This window comes from Mandrillus leucophaeus, unplaced genomic scaffold, assembly GCF_000951045.1.
Source record: "Mandrillus leucophaeus isolate KB7577 unplaced genomic scaffold, Mleu.le_1.0 Scaffold61, whole genome shotgun sequence".
Lineage (NCBI taxonomy): Eukaryota > Metazoa > Chordata > Mammalia > Primates > Cercopithecidae > Mandrillus > Mandrillus leucophaeus.
The window spans coordinates 5078201-5103573 of record NW_012106586.1 but is presented as its reverse complement, the minus strand read 5'-3'; the positions used below and the strand labels follow the sequence as shown (position 1 = coordinate 5103573).

Sequence of the window (25373 nt, the reverse complement as noted above, 5' to 3'; positions counted from 1 at the left end):
ACGTAACTCACAATGATTCAGAAGGGGTTCAATTTTTAAAAAATAAACATAAATTTATTTTTTTGGTTTTTACCACTCATTGTTTTATGTGGCATAACAAAACCACATGTAAACAAAACATTGCATAAAGGAGGGAAGCAGTCATTTTATAATACTTTATCATAATAAAAAGATCCACAATAAAACATTCTAAAATGATTCATGAAGGCCAGGCGCAGTGGCTCACACCTGTAATCCTACCACTTTGGGAGGCTGAGGCAGGCAGATCACTTGAAGTCAGGAGTTCGTGACCAGCGTAGCCAACATAGTGAAACCTTGTCTCTACTAAAAATACAAAGATTAGCTGCGCGTGGTGATGGGTGCCTGTAATTCCAGCTACTTGAGAGGCTCAGGCAGGAGAATCGCTTGAACCCAGGAGGCAGAGGTTGCAGTGAGCTAAGATCATGCCACTGCACTCCAGCCTGAGCAACAGAGCAAGACTCTGTCTTCCATCGCCCAAAAGAATTATTCATGCAATATTTAAAAAATCCTCCCATTGTAAAAAGTGTTATTAATAAAATGTCTTACAGGCTACTGTAAGAGTACATCCTAATTTCTTATGTCTCCTAGTATTTGTAGAAGATACAACTCTATACACATTATAGGCAGAATTATGATCTTAAAAATCTAAATACAAATTACCTTGTTAAGACAAGAAATGATATGACTGAGGTCAATCCAGGGAGCACCTGCTTCTGTCACCTGATGAAAAAGATGATCCCTAAAGAGTTTCAACAGATAACGGTCTCCAGTCTCTGACCAAGTTGGATCCTTCTGAAACCTGGGGGAAATTAACATTTTACCTCAGTAACTCATGCTGTATGCTCTGTGGCCCTATGTCTATTTTTTAGACTCAAAACTAGTTTAATTTTATTTTTTTCCCAATAAGTAAAAAATTGGGAGGGAGTCTGGTACAGTGTTTTTAAAAAACAGTTTGACTGAACTAGTAAGTATATGAATTCCAGTTTTCAGTCAGCAACTGTCAGGGGGAAATGATCCCTTACGCATTCCTATTTTATATGACCTCTTTATTTCAGCCCCCACTATTAGATAAAATGGAAAAGATAAAAATGTCTTAAATCTTCTTTTCTTCCTCCCACTCTGTAGGTTACAAAATAGAGAGAGGTCAGATACACCTTCTACTTCACCAATATGTATAAAACAGAAAAATGTTTAGCAAACAAAAAGGAAGTAAATATCAGTTTCCTACCATTCCATGTGAAAGCAAGCTGTAAAGAAGCAGATGACCACTGTGAGTTTTCAGTGACCTTAGGAATTTACAGTCTAGTAGGAAACAGACGTTACTCAAATAATCAAAGAAAGCTGTAACTGCGTATTTACATAATGCTGCTAAAAGGGGTATGACATAAAAACAGAAACATGAGTTCTTCTAGCAGGGCAAGGAAGGTTTTCCAGAGGAAGTAGTGGCTGCCCTTCCCAGAAGAGGGATGCTCCTTCGTCAGAGATCGGTATTTGCATGGAGTACTGAAGAAACTTAACAAAGGTCATGTGTCTGAATGGGTTGGGGGAGAAAAGAGACAAAAAGAAGAAGATAGAGTGAGGGCAAGGAAAGCGACAGAGTGAAGACAAGAACAAAGAATGGGGGATGAGGACAGAAAATTAAGTAAAAGGCAGATTCGAGACCAGGATGAGAAGTAGGTAGGGATCAGACTACACAGCTTAGGTCATGTTTTAAAACTGGGTCTTTATTCTAAGAACCAGAGGAGAAGCTCACCATACAGTTTTAGCACAATCATATATATATGTTTTGCAAAGGTCACTCCAAGGACTTCCAATTAAAATAAGATTAAATACCCATTTACCTCTGCTACCTTTCAACAGCCCATCAAATTGACAGTAAATGTCTAAAAAACGGGAATAAACACAAGGACAAAGGGATCAGAAAAAGCAACAACAGTGAAGAAGAGATAATCATGAACATCTGGAAGGCAGAGGCAGATAGGTAAGTGGGATGACTTAGTAGACCTGACAAAACTGAACCCTAATTCTACAGGGGATGTGGGAAGAGGGTGCCCACAGGAAGCAAGCCACCCACACTGGCATGGCTCAGAAACTGAAGCCACAAAGGACTACTAAAAGTGCAAGTTTGGACTGAGGATGAAAATAGGAGGATTGAGAGAAGGTTCTATAAACAGCAAACAGATAACCCATCTCTTAACCCCACCCCCACCTCTGTCTGGCAAAAATCTGGAGGTTTTACTTTCTAAAAAGGGTGAATGAGAGAAGCTCGAGCCTCAGGGATGCCAAGCAAACCAGAAGGTGAAGAGCTGAGGAGTGCTGGATGACACCCTATTGAACAAATGCTTTCCCTCTGTGTGGTTCCCAAACCTGGCTTGTCAGGCTTATACCACAGACAGTAGAGGTTGGAAGATTCTTTTCAGTGGATGCTGACCTGTCCAAGACAAATGACAATACTTGAGAGTCTACCAAACACAAACAAAAATCATGTATAACAACATCACACTGCTTTATCATACAGAAAGGTTCAACATTCTATAATCCCTGCCCTCTCACAGGCTTCCCATTGGCTTTTTAGGACCTTATTTTTAATACGAATGGGCAGCTAATTATCAGAAATCTTTTGAGGAGGAAACAAAACAAAACAAAATAAAGCAAACTCTTGATTCCTATGAGATACTGCAGGGAAAACGGAACAAAACTTAACACTAAGACAAACACCAACCACCAGTAAAAATCTATTAATTGACGGCCTCAGAGAAATAAGAATTAGATGGTACAAGACAAATATTCAGAAAACAGAATTGTTCTTGGAAAATAAAAATATGATAGCAGAAATTTAAAAATTCAAAGAATTAGAAAAAAACCCTTTAATATAATTGAGATAACTGCCTAGAAAGTAGGACAAAAAAAAATTAGAGATATAAAATAGAAGAGAATATTTGAAAATCAATTGCAAAGGTCTAACATCTGAGTGATGAGAATTTCAGGAAAAGAAGTTATTAAAGAAACAATGAAGACCATGTCCCAGGACTGAAGGACGTTAAGTTTCCAAGATTAAATGGGTTCACACCTGTTAATCCATCATTATGACTCAAAACCCACACCAAGGAACATCACTGTGAATTTCTGAACATCAGTCACAAAAAAAAAACAAAAAAAGAAAACACCACACCAAAAGCTTGGAGGAAAGAAAAGATTTATAAAGAAAATGGCTTTGAATCTGCCTGGAAGTTAAAAGGAACAATGCTTCAAATTCTGAACTATCATCACTATTATTTACCTATGTACTGAAAGTACCCACTAACACAATCACTCAAGAGAAATTAGAAGTACAGAAACTGGGAAGGAAGCTATCATTATTTGCAGATGATGTAATTAAACACCTGGGAAACTCGAAGAGAATTTACTGAAAACGACCCAAACAGAAGGTACCAGAGCATAAAATTTAAAGAAATCAAGAATTCTCATATACACAAATAACAAGAAGACACAATGGGGGAAATTTTCCCGTTTATAATAGCAACAAGATGAAATACCTAAGAACACACACTCAGTATGCTATAACTATATAAAAAACAACTTAAATACTACTGAAGAATACAAAAGTAGACGTCAACAAATAGAATGACATACCATGATCTTGGATAAGATGACTCAACATCTAAAACCACAAATGTTCCCAGAGTTTAAACATGATAAACAGGCTATCTTCCCTATTAAGAAACCATCAGGTTTATTGGTTTTTTTTTTTTTTTAACTAAAGCAGCTGATTCTAGAATCTGTACAGAAAATTAAATAGTATTAGGAAAATAACAAAGTGGTGCCCAATAAATGGAAATGGGAAACAATACTGCTAGATTTCAAAATTCAATTTCATGACTGAATTAAAATAGTATGGAAGAGGTGTGGCTTCAAACCAGTGGGGAAAAGCTAGATTGTTCAACTATTCAATAAATAGCTTTTGGACTACTATGTAGTCTTGGGGACAAGGGGAGATGGACTTACACCTTACGCCCGATACAATTTCTAACTACGTAAAACATTTTTAATATGAAGAAATGAAACCACAAATGTTCTGGAAAAAACCATGAAATAGTTCCCTCGTAATCTTCGAGTAGAAAGAAGCTTTCTAACTATGATTCAAAATCCAGAAGCATAAAATAAATTTGGAGGCCGGGCGCGGTGGCTCACGCCTGTAATCCCAGCACTTTCAGAGTCCGAGGCGGGTGGATCACCAGGTCAGGAGATCAAGACCATCCTGGCTAACGCAGTGAAACCCCGTCTCTACTAAAAATACAAAAAATTAGCCAGGCGTAGTGGCGGGCATCTGTAGTCCCAGCTACTCGGAGGCTGAGGCAGGAGAATGGCGTAAACCCAGGAGGCGGAGCTTGCAGTGAGCTGAGACTGGGCCACTGCACTCCAGCCTGGGCGACAGAGCGAGACTCCGTCTCAATAAATAAATAAATAAATAAATAAATAAATAAATAAATAAATAAATTTGGTCAATTACAGTACATACACAGATGTCTCCAAGGGTGGGAAATGAGCAGTCAAAAAAAAACAAAAAATCACAAAAAGAGTGAATCTCTTTAGCTCTTATATATCAATAAGAAAGACAAGCAATCCAACTGAAAATAAAGATGGGCAAAGGATACGAATTGAACAGGACATAAGAATGGATCAATAGCACAAAAGAGATACTCAAACATGCTCGTTAAGAGTAAATAGAACATAAAACTGCATTTAAATTCAATTTCTCACCTACAAGGTTGACTACAATCTAAGAGTTTGAAAAAAGTATTTTGGTGAGGCAGTCTCATGAATTACACACAGGTAAACTATTCTCCAATAGCTATGAAATTATTGTGATGTACCGACTGACCTAGCAATCACAATTGGCCTATATTTACATATATATAAGATTAACTATGCACAAGTTAGTCCCTACAGTATCGCCCACCCTAGCAAAGGGCTGAAAACAGCCCAAATGCCCATCCATAAGGAACTGGGGAAATATACTATAATATATCCACAGGATATACTACTACCAGGCCATAAAGTGTGAGGAGACACACAGCACAGTGGATAGGAGCACACACTCTGGAACCATACTGTCTAGACTAGAGTCCTGGATCGTATACTTATTAATTATGCAACCTTTGTTCAAGCTGTTTAACCTCTCTATGCTGCAGTTACTCTGTTAAATAGGAATAGCAATGGTAACTCCATCACAGGGTTGTTATGAGGAATAAGTTAGGGCATATTTGTAAACTATTTTGAATAGTGCTTGGCATATACTAAACATATATAAAGATTTCTAAAATACACAGTTATGACAAAATATACTGTATATGGTTTATAATTTTTATATATTTAAAGAGGGAGGGGATAAGAATATATAGTTGTATTTGTAACTCTGGAATAATACAGAAGAAACTAAAAATATAGACGGATGGGGGCAACTGGGAATAGATATTGGGGATGTCAGGAATGAAAGAGAGACTTCTACAGTTTTCACTGCAAACTTTTCCTACTTTTTACTTTATTCATAGACAATCTATTTTAAAAATTTAATTAATAAAAATAATTTCCTGGCTGGGCGCGGTGGCTCATGCCTGTAATCCTAGCACTTTGGGAGGCAGAGGCAGGTGGATCACCTGAGGTCAGAAGTTCGAGACCAGCCTGGACAACACGGTGAAACCCCATCTCTACCAAAAATTCAAAAATTAGCTGGGCATGGTGGTGTGTGCCTGTAATCCCAGCTACACAGGAAGCTGAGGCAGGAGAATCGCTTGAACCTGGGAGGCGGAAGTTGCAGGGAGGCGGAGGTTGCAGAGAGCCGAGATCGCCCCATTGCACTCCAGCCTGGGGTATACAGAGAGATTCCCTCTCAAAAAAAAAAAAAAAAAAAAAAAAAAGGTAACAATTCATGAGGACAATCTAGAATTTTATATACATTCACAGTATCAATAATGTGTGAAAGTAGAATAATGCCATTTTCAAATTTGCAAGACTAAACTCACCTTTTTCAGGAAGCTACAAGGACATGCTCCACTAAGTCCAAAAAAAATAAATAAATAAACAAAGAAAAAAAGCAAGAAACCAGCGTATCCAACACAGAGAGATAATGAGAATTCCCAGATAATAGTGAAGGGAAGTTCCAGTTCTAAAGTGTAAGCATGTGCAGGCTTAAAGTGTAACCAGCCCATTTAGGAACAGGAAAGGTGGAGGATCTAGAGCCAATTCTCTAGGTGGGAGGGAAAAAAAGGAACTGATACATTACCTATTTTTGACCATATGGAAAGGTGTTTTGTAACACTAAATACAGAATTCAACTCATGTGTGCATGTGTGTGTGTGTGTGCACACATGTGCACGTGTGTAGGGAAGAGGATGAGTCATTACCTGAATTATAGATGGGGGGAAAATCAAGAATAGGACTATAAACATACACTTTAAAGTAAAGAGATAAATGCTAGAAGAAACAGCCAAAAGAGTTTATTAAAAATGGTTTAACATATATTATGTTCTCTTCATTTAGAAAAATTACTAGGGAAAACATTAAATGAGTCTTTTGACTTTGAAGAAAAGCAAGTGGACTTCAATTTCATGGTTTAAAAAAAAATCCCTCAAGTAGTAGTATTTATCTCTCACCTATCTCTATTAACAAATCAAACATTCCTGAAATGTAACTCACACTACAGTCATAATTGCAAATTCTATTCTACCTGTCTTTGACAGTTATGTAGTACAAACATCAGCTCTGCTTGTGTATATATGGTTAACATTAACTTACAAATGAGGTGGAACTAAGTGACAAATAGTGTAAAAGGTAATGCCTTTCCAATGCCACTGATATGATGGCTAAAAAAAGTGTACTTTAGGCCAAGCGTGGGACTCACGCCTGTAATCCCAGCACTTTGGGAGGCCAAGGTGGGTGGATCACCCGAGGTCAGGAGTTCGAGACCATCCTGGCCAACATGGTGAAACCCCACCTCTACTAAAAATACAAAACTTAGCTGGGTATGGTGGTGTGCACCTGTAGTCCCAGCTACTCAGGAGGCTGAGGCAGGAGAATCGCTTGAACCCGGGAGGTGGAGGTTGCAGTCAGCCGAGATTGTGCCATTGCACTCCAGCCTGGTGACAGAGGGAGATTCTGTCTCAAAAAAACAAAACAAAACAAAAAAACAAAAAAAAAAAAACGGTGTACTTTAATAGAAGGTGAGAGGCATGCAAAAATTAGAGATTTCTCAAGTACTTAAACTGACCAGGGTAAACTGATATGAAACTTCCTCCTCAAAAAGAAGATAGGGTAGAGGTAGTATTAGTCATAAAATGTGCCCTCACGTGCAAACCACAAGAGATTTCTAACGCAGCATATTTTCTGTAAGTATACATGTGTGTAAAATTCATAAGGACAGCCACACCTAGGCTGTTGTAAAAATAGCACCTTAACAGCTAACACAATCTTAAGGTCACTTCACGTAAGAATTTTTCTCTCTTCCCAAATAAAACCAGGCATACTTATTCTTATTATGCAAAATAGTGCTCTCGATTAAAAATATATTGTAAAATACTGTAAATCCTTACTCCGGCCTCTCATTGATTGTTCCCAATTTTGCTAGGAGCCTAAACAGTCTTCCATTTTGAACCTCCTATAAAACATTTTAAAAAGAGAAAAATGTTAATGTTCCAGATAACTGAACATAAAAGCCAAAATTTACAAAAACTGGTAACCTGTACCAATATTACCTTTAAACGATAAATCCTAACACCCCCACCTTTTGGTTATACTTTTAAACAAACACAATATGTCCATTGCATTTCATAATGGTACTCAAGAAGATTATGGTACTGTCCATAGGAATTGGAAAAGTAACTTACATGAAAAACCAAGATTTTTGTCACATGACTGTAGCTAAGCCATGAATGAAAAGAACAGTGTCCAGAGGACATAAGAAATTAAAATACTACACATTCAGTGCCAACAAAAATATCTGCAATCTTAGCAAATAAGGCATTATATTTAGTACAAAGATTATTTTGTGTATATTTATATACACAGATGCAAGTTGTGTGTACATTCTTTTAATTACACTCTTTACTGGCCAGGCGCGGTGGCTCACACCTGTAATCCCAGCACTTTGGGAGGCTGAGGCGGGCGGATCACTTGAGCTCAGGAGCTGGAGACCAGCCTTGTTAACATGGTGAAACCCTGCCTCTACAAAAAATACAAAAATTAGCTGGGTGTGGTGGTGTGCACCTGTAATCCCAGCTACTTGGGAGGCTGAGGCAGGAGAATCACTTGAACCCGGGATGTGAGGTTGCAGTGAGCCGAAATAGCACCACTGCACTCCAGCCTGGGTGACAAAGCAAGACTCTGTCTCAAAAAAAAAAAAAAAAAAAAAAAGTTATACTCTTTACCTTTGCAAGGTCTTCCTCTATGACATCATTTCTCATTTGAGCAGCATCCAATTGAGTATAAAATCGAGCACCAATCATGGGCATGATGTCATTTACACTTCGCATCCTGTTTTGGTCAGTCAACAAATACCTACCCAAGATAAAAGAGGAATTACTTGAATGTCCAACACGCAATTTAAAAAACAAGATAACCCACAAACACATAACTGTTTCAGCGGCCATCATCTTAGCACACAAAATTTTGAAAACATTTTAATTCATGCAAGTCAAGCTCATTCTTAAAGCTTAAATATTACATTTCATTCCTCTGGAAAATTGTAAGAGCCAATGGAGAAACAGTAAACGTGTCTCTTCTCTACATTTTCACTACTATGGAAATGAGAAAGAAAAGTGAAGTAGGGTTTCACTTACCCATTACTATTTACAAAAGTGCAAGATGAAAAGAGTGTTACAGGTCAGGTGCAGTGGTTCACACTTGTAATCCCAGCACTTTGGGAGGCCAAGGCAGGTAGATCACTTGAGGTCAGGAGTTTAAGACCAGCCTGGCCAACACAGCGAAACCCTGTCTCTACTAAAAATACAAAATTAGCTGGGCATAGTGGCAGGCGCCTGTAGTCCCAGCTACTCAGGAGGCTGAGGCAGGAGAATCAGTTGAACCCAGGAGGCAGAGGTTGCAGTGAGCCGAGATGGCACCAACGCACTCCAGCCTGGGCAATAAAGCGAAACTCCATCTCAAAAAAAAGGGAAACAAACAGAAAACAAAAATAAATTAAGAAAAAGAAAAGTTTTGTGTGTGAGAGAGAGTGTGTGTGTGACAGAGTCTTGTTCTATTGCCAGGCTGGAATGCAGCAGCGTGATCTCGGCTCACTGCTACATCCGCCTCCCAAGTTTAAGCGATTCTCCTGCCTCAGCCTCCCGAGTAGCTGGGACCACAGGCATGCGCCACCAAGCCCAGCTAATTTTGTATTTTTAGTGGAGACGGGGTTTCACCATGTTGGCCAGGATGGTCTCGATCTCTTGACCTCATGATCTGCCTGCCTTGGCCTCCCAAAGCACTGGGACTACAGGCATGAGCCACCGCACCCAGCCAAAAAAGAAAAGATTTTTAGAAACTTTTTTGAGAGGACCAAAAGGGGGTGGGTGAGGGGTGTGGAGCTTTTCCTGTTGCTCTTCAAAGATTAATTTTCAAAACTAAAACTGGGTTTTCAATTTTGCTAAATTGAATGAGCCTAACTTTTTAAGAAGCTGTCCTCTGCTCTAAAACTTAATTTACAAGGTATCATGACACACTCATTTCTGAGAAATGCAGTAACACACAGCAGGAGTAACCAGTTAAATTTCTTCTATCATTAGAACAGTGGCAGAAAATACTACATATTTCAAGGGCTACCTGTTAGAACACAAAGATTCTCAATCATCTATTGCCGCTTATTCTATAGGTAAGCCATTCTTGCCCTTTCTCATGAAAGCAGCCTCCTACTCCTTCACTCTTCTGCTTATAATTCTCTTATTTTCTTCATAGGTCTTATCACTACCTGAAAATATCTCACTGGTTTTTATGTTTATTTACTCTTTATTCCCATTAGGGTGTAAGCTCCAGGAGATGGGAATTTTGTTCACCTCATTCAAAGTATCCTGTATTCGGCATATACTAGTCATTCTTTTTTTGGATAAATGAATAGTTACACCCATGTGAATAAACTACATCTTAGCAATTCATCTGTAATTATGGACCTATTTGTACCCTGCTAATCATATTTAATGTTACTACAGGCTATGTGACTTTGGCAAGTTATTTGATCTCTGTGGCTCAGTTTTGTGTCTCTAAAATGGGACTAATAATGGTACCTAATTTATAGGGTTATTGGGAGAATTAAAAAAATTAATTCCCATCAAGCAGTTTGAAAGGGCCTGATACATGGTTTAATTACTCCATCAATTTTAGTTTGCGGTTATTATTAAAGTATGGCTTTTTTGTTTATCCATTTTTTCATTAAAGAAAATTTCAAACATTTATAATACTAGAAGAGTAATGTAATGAATCTCCATGTATCATCACCCAGTTTCAATAATTATTAACATATGGCTAATTGATTATTTTTATGTCCTCTATCCCCACTTCTTTAAAAAGGAAAATTTAGAGATTATAACCTGAAATTATTTGAGGCATCCTAGGTATTTGCAAACTAAGGCTAGGAATCACTGTTGTGATCATAAATAAAACAAGTATTTTTATTGAAAAGATAAATCATCGTATTTGAATTTGATTATGAATACAATCCAGACAACCACTGGCTTCTAGTGCTGTCACAAGCAGGACATTTATGCCAGTGTAACAAACAACAGGTGGGCAATCCCACCCTCCATCCCCCAATTCATACCCCAGGGCTGGTCCAAAAAGAAACTGGATCATCCAGGGCTACACAGAAAGATCAGAAGGGGCAGCTGTAAGCTAAAAGAGACTGTTGATTAGCACCTCTTCTCTAGCACAGCTCATAACTGTAATCAAGGTTGTGGTTGCCCACCCTCTGGGATCTCTCAGTAGTAGCTATATCTCAGGGAGAAGTCCTTCTGTGGTGACAGTAGTCCACAACAGGTTTCTCTTAAGCCAAATTAATCTCAACTCCATACTCAAGGATTCTCTGGAATCTTAAGACACTGGAGCATAAGCCTGGGGGGTCTCCACACAAATGCTTTCCGGAATGGGTGTTTTGGCCAGGGTACATGACTGGATTGCACCTGAGGCTTATTCATGATGGCTTTCACACTCTCTAGAGCAGCACTATCCAATAGAACTCCCAAGATGAGGGAAATATTCTATGTCTGTGCTGCCCAATTACGTTAGCCAGTAATTACATGTGGCTGCTGAGCTCTTGAAATGTGACTAGTGTAACTGAAGAAGTAAACTTTAAATTTCAATTAATATCAATGTAAAAGGTCACATGCAGCTAGTGGATACCAACAAACTTCTACTGGGTACCCTTTGACCAAATGTTTAAAACATCAGTAACTAATTTAAACACACTGGTTTATCAATTTATCTAAGAAATATTTATTTTGCAATAAAAATAAAGAAATAAAGTTTCTGTTTTGTTTGATTTTAAATAGTGGGAACCAAAACAATCACTTAAAACAAAAAAAGCTCTGTCTTATCGCAAATAATCATTCTATACAATTTATCATATATTAAAACTTACAAAATCAGATTCTTCAGGTCAGAGGAATAGTTGATTGTCACCAGTTCCATGGCTTTCTGTAAATTCTCTCGCTGAATTCCTGCCAAAGAGTTGCAAGCCAAAGCCAACACAACTTTTCCTAATGATATCAGATCTGCTTGCTGACATGAAAGAATAAACATAACTTTTAATTTTCATTTCATAGGTACTCATTTCATACACTGACACCACTGCCTAAATGGAAAAAGCATCATTATAAATAAGCTGCAGGCAGGGTTCTCAAACAGCGGTGCTCCTCAGAATAACCTGGAGCTTATTAAAAAGATGACTTCTGAGCCTCTCCACCAGATTCTCACTAGATGGGTCCAGAAAACGGCTCAACATTTCTAAAGCACCCAGGTAATTCTGATGAAGGTAGTTCTAGGTCCACGCTTTAAGAGACTTTAAGCAATTCCCATGCCAACTACAAATTGCCATTTTTAAAAGTTTTTCTAACTTTTTTTTATTTAAATAGAGCTAATATTCTTCTCTATTACAACAAATTTAAGGTTACTATACATTTGATTTGCTACGACCACTGTAACTTAAGACACACACTTTTCTCATTTTCTGTTACCCCCAGAATATAGTGTGAATGTGAAGGATTATCTGAAGAAAAGTTATCCTGTTACAAACATTAGCATTAACCAGATTTTAGAGCAAATTCTCTAGAACATCAAAAATGCTACAAACCTCAATGAATGACATCCCATCTATCTTTGTTTCCAAATAGACTATTTTTACTCACACTATAACAGATCTTTAAGCTCTGGAACCACCAGCTGCTTTCCTAAAACCTCTCCCACTCAAGATTTACCATTATGAGGCTTTCCTTCTAAAAGGATTTTCAAAAGACAGCTGTCTGAATTAAGTCCTTTATCACCTATAACTCCAGGAAACAGTATGGTCATCCCAAGTGGCCCTGATTGGTAGGAAGCTATCAACAACTACATGCCTTACAGAATGGAGTACTTCAGAATTAACATGAAACCACCTGAAGCAATTTCTACAACAGACATTTGCAGATCTTTAAAATCTGAGAACTCATCTAAATTATTAGACACATGTTCATTTACTGAGCGTTAGTTTATTATAAGGAATTTTCAAGCCTAGCTGTACATTATCATCACTTGGGGAGCTTAAAAACAAAACCAAAATCATCTAGTAGCCATCCCCTCATCTCAATTTTGGTATAATCAGTCTGGGATCAAAATCTAGGTATTGGTATTTTTCTAAGCTTCCACAAATGATCGTGATATGCAGCCAGGATTGAGAACCACTGGTTTGTTGGAATATTTGTAACTTTAAGACAATCATTAGTGAAATTCTAGCATTATATGGTTATCCTTAACAACACCCTACCCAAATAATGAGTAAATTTTAACATTAAACTCCATTACTAAAATAACATTTAAAAGTTCATACTAAAAAATTTATCCAAAACTAGCATTTGTGAATCTGACACTGAACAGGAGATAAGGAGACAGACTGATTAGGTAGAGAAACTACTTCGAATCTATTAGAAAAGATCCAAAGATTCACGCCAGAAAACTTTGTAAACTTCACTGGTGGAAGAGTCAGGAGACAAGAATGGCAGGAGGGAAGTTGGCATGGGAAGGAGTACTATTACTGTTGCCATCATTTCTGTTCGCTGGAGGACACTGTGATGAACTCCAAAAAGAACGCCTCTCAATCACACTTTAGATCAAGTAAAACATTCCAAGTTATATTCATGAAATTATAGAAATCTCAGCCAAAAGAAATCATTGCATGTAAATGCCAACTATAAATTTCCATGGGCGATTCAATCCAAAGTATCCAGCAAAGCACAGCAAAGACTGTGGCTGTTTATCACATGTTTGAGCAGCAGATATCAACACCCAGTCTTCCAGCTCTTTGAGCAGCAGAATTTTCAGTTTGTTCCACCCTGAACTGATGCTGTATTAAGCCTCCCTCCCAGAATATTCCATTATTCTCTATTATGAGACAGAAAACCAAAATGGTCCAAGAGAGCTGAAGAACCAGATGGTTTTAAAAAATAACAATATCTGATTTTCAGTACATCCCACCACCTCTCTAAAGCGGACTCAAGGTGAGAACATCCGCTTTTAGAAATAAAGTACATGTGTGACACAGTCCAGATTAAATTAGAGGTTTTTTTAAACAAAAGAGTTAATAAAATCTTAATTAAGAGAGTTTCACACCATAAAACTCTGTAACTCTCCTTTCCTTATTTCTCAGCTAAATAATTTTCCATTTGTTATTTTGCTTCTTACCTCCATCTGGTTTTCCCCCCATTTGTTGAATTCAGGAGATTTGCCCCCCAAATGATTTTCAGTTTCTTCCTGATTCTTGACTTCTTGATTTCTTTTTCTGATTCTATCTATGGCTCTACTTATGTCCATTTTACTCAAAGTCAGTCTCTATTCACGTGTCTGAAACAGACTATGAAAAATATACTACAAGAAACAATGCACTCCTCATGTATCCTCTACTCTGTAAAATCACACTCCCCCTTTGGAACTATCTTTCATTCTTTCCTATACCTTACTATAATAAACTGTATTAAAAAATCAGCTACACATATATACCCAAAAAAAGAAAGCCTGATATATATCCTTCAATGTTGAAAAAAAATAAAGAGGTGATAATTAATTGAAGGTTGCCTGATTTTATGAATGAAGGCATATCCTGACTTACAAATATTAATAAGTTGCCCTAAATGCTTACATAGACTTGGTTGTTTGGCACTCAGAGATTTTTTTCTTATGAAAAGTTTTGTTTTTCAAGGTAACTACACAACCCATAACACACCTGAAAAGGAACCCTATTGAGAAAAGAATGAGGAGCATGTGCAGTTTTGTTTTTGTTTTTAATGCAGATGGGGTTTCTAAATACTTACATTAGAAGATGATGGTACTGCTCTAAAAATGTGTAATTTTCCTTCAAAAATTTAATATTATCTGCTTGGATGTATATCCAAGTGTATATAATCTCTAATATTTTAAAAGTCAATAATCTGTCACTTTGGAAGCATAAAGGTCATAAAGAAAAATTAATCAGAGCCAACTAGTTAGGCACTAAGTATAAGAAGATAAGAATGACAGTAGCTAAGAAACAACATCTCCAGATAAGAAAGAGGCAGCAAATGCCCTCAGGCAGAAGAACACAATGCGGCTGTTGGGGGAAAAAAAAAGAACTAATCACCTTCCTCCCTGTATTGCCCACTAGATGTTGCTATCAACCAGAACAGCTTGGCTGCTGCTGAGGTTAGATGGGCTCAAGCAGAGGGGAAGGAGGATGTGAAATGTCTGCAAACAACCGAATGCAATGAGTGCCTGCAAGTCTTTGGGACTGCACTGTCTGTGGTTTACCAGCAAAAGAGATTGATGCATGAACTGAAATACTAAACAGTGATTAGACTCTACTTCTCATTTTATCCTTTTTGTTCTAAAATTCTATCAGTGAATTAAAATCTTCTTCTAAAACTTTAAACAAAGTAAGTTGAAAAGAGAAGAGCAATAAGGTGTTTCTCCATGTAATTAAGAAATTATGCCTTAGAGCAAACCTTTGTCAGTTAATAAATGTTCAAAAAACTCAAAAACTTCTTATACACAAAGAACTAAAATTGTCTTAAAATCACAGCTGCCTATCCTAATGTGAAGCATTCCAATACAAACTGAATAACCTATTTACTTTAGTTTTGTTACCTGCGGAGTAATCAAGGCAAACGCAACTATTCCTTCTCTGAGATGGAGTCTCGCTGTGCTACCCAGGCGGGAGTGCAGTGGCACGATCTTGGCTCACTGCAACCTCCGCCTCCGAGGTTCAAGCGATTCTCCTGCCTTAGCCTCCCAAGTAGGTGGGACTACAGGTGTGTGCCACCACAAACCTGGCTAATTTTTGTATTTTAATAGAGACGGGGTTTCACCATGTTGGCCAGGCTGGTCTCGAGCTCCTGAGCTCAAGTGATCTGCCCACCTCAGCCTCCCAAAAACGCTGGGATTACAGGTGTGAGCCACCGCACCTGGCCTAAAGCAACTGTTCTTAATGCTTGAAGAAATACGTTCTTATTATTCAATACTTTATCATTTAAATCAGGAAATAAGAAGCAGCAAAATAGCTAAGAAACATCACAAGGCCTAAATCAACACTAATAAAATGAAGTCAGACAATAATCAAATACTAATAATGTATAAGAAGTGAGTGATATGTTCCGACTAAATTTTAAAAATTACTTAGAAAATGGCAATCCAACAACAAACCTCTGAAAACATTTCTAAAATTTTATGACTGGTAGTCAGACAAGTGTTCTAAAAGTAAAAATAATAGGTGTAATTAAAGGAGTGAAAAAGAAAGGTGTCATTTAATATAGTCCATTCATTTGATGAGTCTGTTTTAATCTATCTATGCTTAGGACACGTTTCCTAAATCACATAAATACATTTTCATTTTGAACAGTTAAGAGTCTGACATTGTCATGAGGCCGGGCACAGTGGCTCGTGCCTGTAATCCCAGCACTTTGGGAGGCTGAGGTGGGCGGATCACCTGAGGTCGGGAGTTCGAGACCAGCCTCACCAACATGGAGAAATCCCATCTATATACTAAAAATACAGAATTAGCATGGTGGCGCATGCCTGTAATCCCAGCTACTCAGGAGGCTAAGGCAGGAGAATGCTTGAACCTGGGAGGCAGAGGATGTGGTGAGCCGAGATCGTGCCATTGCACTCCAGCCTGGGTAACAAGAGTGAAACTCCGCTTAACAAGAAAAAAAAAAAAGTGTCTCTGACATTGTCATCAATTCCCTTTATTCCAGCCTACAAGGGCTCTACACTAAATACATCATAATGGTTAAGAAATACCAGCCTGGGCAACATAGTGAGCCTCCATCTCTGCACAAAATAAAAATAAAAAAAATTTTAGCCAGGCACAGTAGTGCACATCTATGGTTCCAGCTACATGGGAGGCTGAGGTGAGAGGATTGCTCGGGTCCAGTTCAAAAGCTGCAGTGAGCTGACTGCACCACTGCACTCCAGCCCAGGTGACACAGCAAGACAGAAGCAAAAGAAAAGAAAGGAAAAGAGAGAGAAAGAAAGAAAGAGGGGAAAGGAAAGGAAGACAAGAAAAGAGAGGAAGGGGAGGGGAGATACATGTTCAAAGTCTGCACAGAGACTACCCCAAAATAAATTAAAATCTAGGCTTAAAACACTGAAATACTTTAAAATGAACAAAATTTGTATTTAATAAAGGAAAACAAGTAAATATCCATGTTAATTCTTACTCACCTGGTACTGGGCCATCAATGCCAATGGATTATTATTTTGACTGTTATCAAATGTTAAAACATCAAAAACTCCAACACAATTTACTCGCAACCTTTAAGGACCAGATAATTTAAAGAAAATAATTAAAATAAGTTTTTTTAAAATTGCATACTCATGGAAAAGTAACATTTCCCAAAATATTAGGAAGGATCTCAGAATTGAGTTTAACTTCCAACCTACCCCACACCACCTCCACCAACCACCATTTTGGAAATGGGAAAATTAAGGCTCAGAGATATCAAGTGATATACCTACAGCTGTAAAAGTCAGAAACGGACAAAGCCAGAACTATAACTCACATCTCTTGACTAACAGGTCAGTGTCCTTTTCACCATTCCAAGCTGTTTATTAGTTATTCATAAAAGAGAACTAGTTAGCTTTCTAACACTTGCAAAAGATGTACCAGACACTGTTCTAAGCATTTTACATGACTTATTCAAATCTCTCAATAACTTTTTGAGGGGTACCTCATAAATAAGCAAAATGGAGTTAGTAGTACACTTGTCTAATAAGGTTGTCGAAACACAATTTGAAGAAGTAACTTGTTCAACGGCATATCAATAGTAACTATCAAAGCCAGGATATGAACTTAAATAACTTGGTACCAGATCTATAGCTCTATGCTGTGCAGCCCAAGACAATCTCAAAATTACAGCAACTCAAAACTCAGGTGAAGACAACACTGATAACTGTACCAGTTGCTCTCAAAGCATGTGACTCAATAGCAGCAACGGCAACATCTAGAAACTTGTTAAAAATGCAAATTCTTAGGCCCCAGTGCAGACTTATGAATGAAAAACTCTTGGGGTAGGGCCCAGCAAGCTGTGTTTTATAAGTCCTCCAGGTGATTCTAATTCATGCTAGAATTTGTGAACCATGGTGCTACATAGAAAAGTTGTACTGTTACTATCTTTATATTCCCCTAACCCTAACCACATATTCCCTAACCTTTCCCAAGATTTTTGGTTAATAATCAGGCATTTTATTCAGAATTCAACATTTTTTTTTTAAAAAGCTTACAAATTAATTCAAAGTCATAGAAGTTCTTCTGGATGGAATATATGCAAAGGCAGAATTAAAACAATCATGTTTTGTTTACTAAGTTGTCAAAGGTAAGATGCTCAATAAAAGAAACCAAAACTCAAAATGCTAGTACCTTGTTTTGCCAGTTATCAGAATCTTTGTTGGATCCATAACTCGACATGCCAAACCTGCTGTATGAATGGTACGCAATGCAGAACTTAGTTGGACAATATATGCCCAAATAAGAGATTCTGGCAATAATCCAGCATGTTGCCTGGGCAACGGTCCATCATGTTGACCTATACAGCAAAGAAATCCAAAAAATGACATCTTAAGTAATCAACTAAAAGACTAAAATATTAAAACCAAAATTAGCAAAGATAATTCATGTACACTCATGGCACAACATGTCAATTTATATATGTGTGTGTATGTATCTGTGTAATTTAAGTTTAATCTATTGCCCAAAGGTTCCTGTCCGAGATTATGACTTTTATATTGTTACCAGCAACAGGGCTCTCACTGAAATGCTCTTTTCTGTAACCACATAATTACTGAATAAAAATTGTTTAAAGTAAGACTTTATATTTAATTGTTAACCAAATAAATATAAAAACAGAAACTGTAGAGGTTATTCCACTTAAAATGTGGCTGGCTAATCCTACCCTGTATTATTGTTTAGGCATGTGAGAGCTGTTCATTGTGTGGCTTGATGAAAATAAAAGTCTCTACCATCACTTATGGTGAATGTTCGTTTTCCTTATACCACTCGGCCCCCTCTATCACAAAGGTGTATTCTATTAACTCATTAAGTGGTTTTTGATAATATTTTCTAGGTCATTGTTAATATATTGTAAATCAGTAGAAAAGGAGACATACAAATATAATCAAGATTTTGTAATTATTCCAAGGAATATGTCCTTATATTCTTTTCTTTGTGGAGACAGTTTTGCTATGCTGCCCAGGCTGATCTCCAACTCCTGGGCTCAAATGATCCATATTTCTCAGCCTCCCTAAGTGCTGGGATTGCAGACATGAGCCGCTACGCCCTGTCGACCTTATATTCATATTGTTGTAAAACAACCTTTTGTGAATCAGTTATAAAAAGCAACATAATTAAATGGTTAATTATGTACTTACAATAAAAGCAAATATGTACTTATGGCTTGAAATAAAATTTCCGGTAAGCAGCATATACAAAATTCAAAAATAATTATCTCTTAATTTGGACAGAAGATAATACACTCTGGAAATATGTGTAAGAAGACTCAAAAAAATGGCACTGGTAACAAATGCCAAGCCAATCTCAAAAATGACTATCAATCGTTTAAATGAAACTATTAATAAATGTAGTAATAAGGAAACAGAGTTTTTACAGCAAACATATATATAGTGCTTACTGTCTGCCAGACTCTGTTCTAGTTGTTTTACTGATATAGACTCATTCTGAATCTTGTATCAACTCCATATGGTATGCTATTCTTCCCATTTTCTAAATTAACATATTCCTTATACTTTGCTATTTTTTTCATTTGTGCTAAGATAATAAATTACATAGTATAGGAAAATGGTAGGCTTTTATGCATGTATGGTATGGTTAGGGAAGTTACGACTACTCAAACAATACTTTAAAATATTAAAAGGACTACTTCCTATGAAAATGTAAACATTAGTATATTAATCAGTGAACACCAAAAACAGAATAATTACGATTAAAAAATTACTGGAAAAGAATGCTATAAAACAGTGGGTCTCAAAAGAAACCACTCCAGCATTTGGCAACATCTGGAGATATTTCTGGCATTACAATTGGGGTAGAGGGGGATTGCTACTGGCATTCAGTAGGCAGAAACAGGCCCTTCAGTCAGAAGAGGCCACTATAAACATTCTGAAATGCACAAGACAGCCCCCACAAAAATAATTATCCAGCTCAAAATGTCAATACTGCTTAAGTTGAGAAACACAGTTATAAATTAAAGCCAACAGTCATTTCACAGGTGTTACTACCAAAATAAATTGGAGCAACAACTATAGTCATCTATAAGAAAAGTTGTACCACATCCCCTTCCAGAAAATTATGCATGTGTCTACAGATGACATAGCAAAAGGAAAAAAATGACCACATTCTATGTTAAATGTGAAACAGCCATGTAACCACAACTTTCTTTTTTCAACTGTCAGAATGCAAAAAGCGAAGTAACAAGTAAACAGAAGTAATCTATTTTTGTCTATAACTAGAGTCTTCAAAGAGAGTTGCAATCTGAAAGATCCTAGAATATGGACTCAAATCTTTCTCCCCTCCTCTTTAATTTTCAAGTCAAGAAAATCTTAAAAAGATTAAAAAGCATAATGTGATGCTTCTTTCTTGCCCCCAGAGACTGAGACCTTCCCCCAATACATAAATTAATGAATAGAACATCTCAAAATGGATTTATTTTTCTCTGAAATCATTTACCCTTTAACACACATTTGTTAGACTTCAAGTATTCTGGTTGTTTGCAAAATCTCAATGATAAAACAATTCTTTAAGTATATATTAGAAAGGGGCAAAAAATAAAATATTCCATGTTTAAGGAAAAGTTACTTAAAATTCTATTTTGAAACCTTAGATTAAGTAATATGGAATCCAACCTTCAAACTAAAGCATTTGTTTAGGGAAATAATTATCTAAAGAACAATATAGTCATAGTAGGAATCATTAAATTATATTGAGAGAATATAAAAACTATAGGGAAAATACTTACAATAAAGAAAAGATGTAATATGATATAAAATGTTAAAACAAAAACAAAACAATGCAAAAGGAGATGAAAACAAAACAAAGCAAGACTGGAAAGAAATGTACTAGAAGATTCATAACGGTTGCACTTAGGTAGGGAAGCCATAAAGACTGTTCCTAACTAAGCTATTGAATTTTCCAAGACACCTTTATTAAGAGAGCATTATAATTTTAAAAGAAAAACATTTTAAAGAGAAAAACAATTTTAACACATTCCCAGTTATTTAAATATCTGATATCTATGTGAGTCTTCAAAAATCTACCTTATCTTAGTAAATATGCAAAATACATTATATCCTAACTTCTTGACCATCAACTCCATTTCTTTGACATATTTCTTTTTGAAATGTGATATGGTTTGGCCGTGTCATCCAAATCTCAACTTGCATTGTAACTCCCAGAATTCCCATGGTTTTGTGGAAGGGACCTGGTGGGAGATAACTGAATCATGGGGGCAGTTTCCCCGATACTGTTCTTGTGGTAGGGAATAGGTCTCATGAGATCTGATGGTTTTATAGGGGGAAACCCCCTTTACTTGGCTCTCATTTGCTTTTCTTGTCTGCTGCCATGTGAGATGTGCCTTTCACCTCCTGCCATGATTGTGAGGCCTCCCCAGTCACAAAGAACTGTAAGTTCATTAAACCTTTTTCTTTTGTATATTGCCCAGTCTCAGGTATGTCTTTATCAGGAGCATGAGAACGGACTAATACAAAATGCAACAGTCTTTAAACTAAATGATTACAGGGAAAAATGATACATATTTTAAAGTAGAAAACTACTCTTCCACAGAGCAAAAGCATTAGTCAAAATATAGTTTGCCTGTATCTTTTTCTTACCCCACTTTCTCTTGGTGAAATAGGCATCAGCATTAGGGTCATTAAAGTGTCTGCTCATCATAGTTTCTCCTCCAGCATGGAAATCATATGCAAACACAAGAGCTTAAAATAAAACACAAACACTCATTACTGAAAGCTGGCTTCAAATAATGAAGCTCACTAGCAAAAAGACAAATTACAAGTTACTCACAGGGCTCGGCAAATGCTTTAGTGGTGAATACTTCGCGCAAAGTTACGATATTTGAGTGTTGAATTTTCTTCCACATGTCGACCAACACCATGCACTTTGTGTTAACAAGACGAAAACCTGAAAGACAATTTTTCTACTACAGTAAACTCTAATTGACGTCTCCTTCATATTCTATCAGAAATGGAAAGAAAATGCCATATTATACATTGCTCATGAGGTACTAATTTCCAAATAAAAAATTTCCATTCATATGTTAAATAATATATTCAAGAAGGTTTGAATAATCTTAGCCCCAATGATATGATTATAAAAGAAGATAACTGATCTTCCTTACCATGTATCCTCCGAAGGCAATATGGTAGATCATCTTTGCTATTTACAGCTTTGTAGCAAGATGTAATATACCCAAAATTACTTGATTTCTGTATCCGGTTGGGAGGTGGCAGTGGTTCTAGAGGAAATAGGCTATGGTAGCTGTCAACCTCTGTAGGAACTGCTAGAGTAATTCATAAGAAGACTTGAAAATACAGACATTCATAAATCTTTCTCAAAAATATAGAAGAAATCATATTTACTATAAATGCCTTGTATATCACAATGTGCTCTTGTATTATAGAATAAACATAACAATTCCATAAGACAAACTAGCTTCAGTATCAATAAAAATAGGCATTATAATATGACCAAATAACCAAAGAACAACTAAAGTTCATGCATTCAAAAACATTTCCTTTTATAGCACAATACAAATTTGTTTCTCAGAAATAATTTTTATAAACAATTTGAGTTATCACCTAGAGATAAATTTTTGTAGAACAAACATGTTATCAGGTTTATAATCAAAACGACATGTATTTTTTAATGATTCAAATACAATCATGTTTTCCAATTGAACACCAACTTATACTTTTCACTTTGTTAACTGTCTTGAATGACTTCGGAATGCTCACAATATTTTAAGTGAACGGAAGATAACCCAACATGTAGTACAGCCATAGTAAACTAACTAGAAGAAAATATAGCAGATGGCAACAATGGTAACCTTTTAAAGGGAGAATTATTATTCTTTTCTTTACATTATTTGGTATTTGCCAAATGTTTTATAATATACATGTTTAACACTATTTTTAAAACATGGTATTATGTCTGTTAAAAAAAAAAACCTACAAACAAAAACAACTCATAATTTTTGACCTCTGACTGGTAAGAAACACAGATGAAACCCTATTAAGAAAACTAATTCCAGAAGACAGGCTCAAAATGATCCTTCCTGTGCATCTGCCAAATACTTTATGCTCATTATTTCTTAGTTCTCACAACAATCCCATGAGGTATAATTCCCTATTTCATAAATAAAGATAATAAGGATTGCATAGCTGAGAGAGAAAGGTAGGATGCAAACCCAGGACTTTTTGATTCTATAATCATAATCTCTACATGGCATTTGGGCCATAATGAAAAACAAATGTAGAATGATTAAAATGTCATCAAGTGGCATGTTCTACTTAAATAAAGGCAGTATACTGCCATGTGTCATGGCATGTGACTACAGTCCTAGCTACTTGGGAGGCTGAGGCAGCAGAATCACTTGAACCCAGGAGCTGAATTCAGCCTGGGCAACATTTAAGACCTTATCTCTTAAATAAATAAATAAATAAATAAATAAATAAATAAATAAATAAAATAAAAGCAATATAATGGAAGAATACACACAAGTGAATACAGTTGTAACTTTTACTTTTGTGCATTTACCTAGTTTGTATTTGAATGAACACTATGTCCATAAGGAAGTCAAATGATAAATTTTGCTTTCCAGCTATTTCATTTATTAAGGAGCACTTAATACAGGATTAATTTCAAATCAGTAAAATATACTGAGCACCTACTATGTACTAATGAACCTAAACTAAAGAAATATACGTTCTTACCCTCAAGAGGCCTAGAGAAAAATAAAGAACACAGATTTATATAAAACATGTAAGAGGTAAAGTCCCCATTTAAGAAGTACAATTCGCAATGACACTGGTTCTTAAACGTCAGCACCTGTCACAATCACCTAAAGCCTTGTTAAAACATAGTTTGCTGGGCCCCAATCCCTGAGTTCAATCTGAAGTGGGATCCAAGAACTTACAATTCTAACAAGTTCCTAAAAGTCAATGAAAACGAGGCCTCTGGTTAAGGAATCATACTTTGAGAGCTAATACACTATGAAAATACAAAGAACAGAGCAATTCCCAAGGATATTAGGCACTCGTTTGCTATGAGGTTGCTAGTAAATTATTACAACTTACAAATCAATGGTGTTTAACTGATATCCCTTGGAAAGCAATTTGGTTCTATGTACTAAACTTTAAAATCACTTCTACTTTACATTTTTCTGTCTGTCTTTTTTTTGTAGACAGAGTCTCACTCCGTCACTCAGGATGGAGCGCAGTGGCACAATCTCACTGCAACCTCCACCTCCCGGATTCAAGCGAGTCTTGTGCCTCAGCCTCCTGAGTAGCTGGAATTACAGGTGGGCGCCATCACACGTGGCTAATTTTTGTATTTTTAGTACAAATGGGGTTTTACCATGTTCGCCAGGCTGGTCTCAAACTTCTGACCTCAAGTGACCCACTCACCTTGGCCTCCCAAAGTGCTGGGATTACAGGTGTCAGTCACTGCGCCCGGAGCTGTTTTCTTTTTTATATATTTTTAAAAGAGCATCAGTTGATCAATTATGTACATTTTTTATGCTTAAAAGTAGAAATAATTATAAAAGTATTTCTGAATTATACTGAATCTATATATACATCAGTTTAGAAATATTTGAAGTATTTCTTCTAAGGAAAAAAATATTTCCTACAGAAGAAAAAAATTAAGTAGATGAATATGTTCCTGCACTGTAATTCATGATGCCAACAACTATATGATCAAGTGTCAAACTGTTGAACTATAATGTAAACAAATGTTAAGCATGAAGGGATAGTCAGAAACATAGGGCGGTGTTTGTTTGAAAATGTCTTAAGTTGAAAATTGTGTGCGTACTGATGAATGATGTAAAGTACTCATGGATAGCCGAAAGAGAATGTGACAAAAAAATTTTAAATATTTTATCATCACTGCAAATGCAGATAAAATTAGTTTTTATTTTTTAAAGTATTTTAAAAGTAGATAAAATACATTCATTTATATTTTACAATAGGAGTTTTAGAGTTCTGTTTTAGACATATAAGTTCTTAATTTATTTGAAGTTGACTTTTTAATGTGGCTTGAGATAATCACCCAATTTTATCTTGTCAATATAGAAAACCATTTTTTGTGGTCAAGCACAGTGGCTCATGCCTGTAATCCCAGCACTCTCAGGAGGCTGAGGCAGGTAGAGCACTTGCGTCCAGAAGTTCAAGACCAGCCTGGGCAACATGGTGAGACCCTCTCTACAAAATATACAAAAATTAGCCAAGTGTGGTGGTGTACACCTGTAGCCCCAGCTACTTGGGAGGCTGAGGTGGGGGAATGCTGAAGCCCAGGAGTCAGAGGTTGCAGTGAGCTGCGATCACACCACTGTACTCCAGCCTGGGTG

General features: G+C 36.6%; 1 protein-coding gene across 1 annotated transcript in view; it reads right to left on the bottom strand.

Annotated features, from left to right (window-relative positions):
• Positions 1-25373, bottom strand: part of PAN3 (PAN3 poly(A) specific ribonuclease subunit) — a 123576-nt gene that overhangs the window by 5566 nt on the left and 92637 nt on the right. The window contains exons 7-14 of the mRNA XM_011999978.1: positions 22146-22307; positions 21622-21723; positions 18140-18305; positions 16945-17035; positions 11642-11781; positions 8445-8574; positions 7611-7675; positions 682-820 (exon numbers count right to left, since the gene is read on the bottom strand). Coding sequence (XP_011855368.1) covers positions 682-820; positions 7611-7675; positions 8445-8574; positions 11642-11781; positions 16945-17035; positions 18140-18305; positions 21622-21723; positions 22146-22307 — 995 coding nt within the window. The remainder of the gene's footprint in view (positions 1-681; positions 821-7610; positions 7676-8444; positions 8575-11641; positions 11782-16944; positions 17036-18139; positions 18306-21621; positions 21724-22145; positions 22308-25373) is intronic.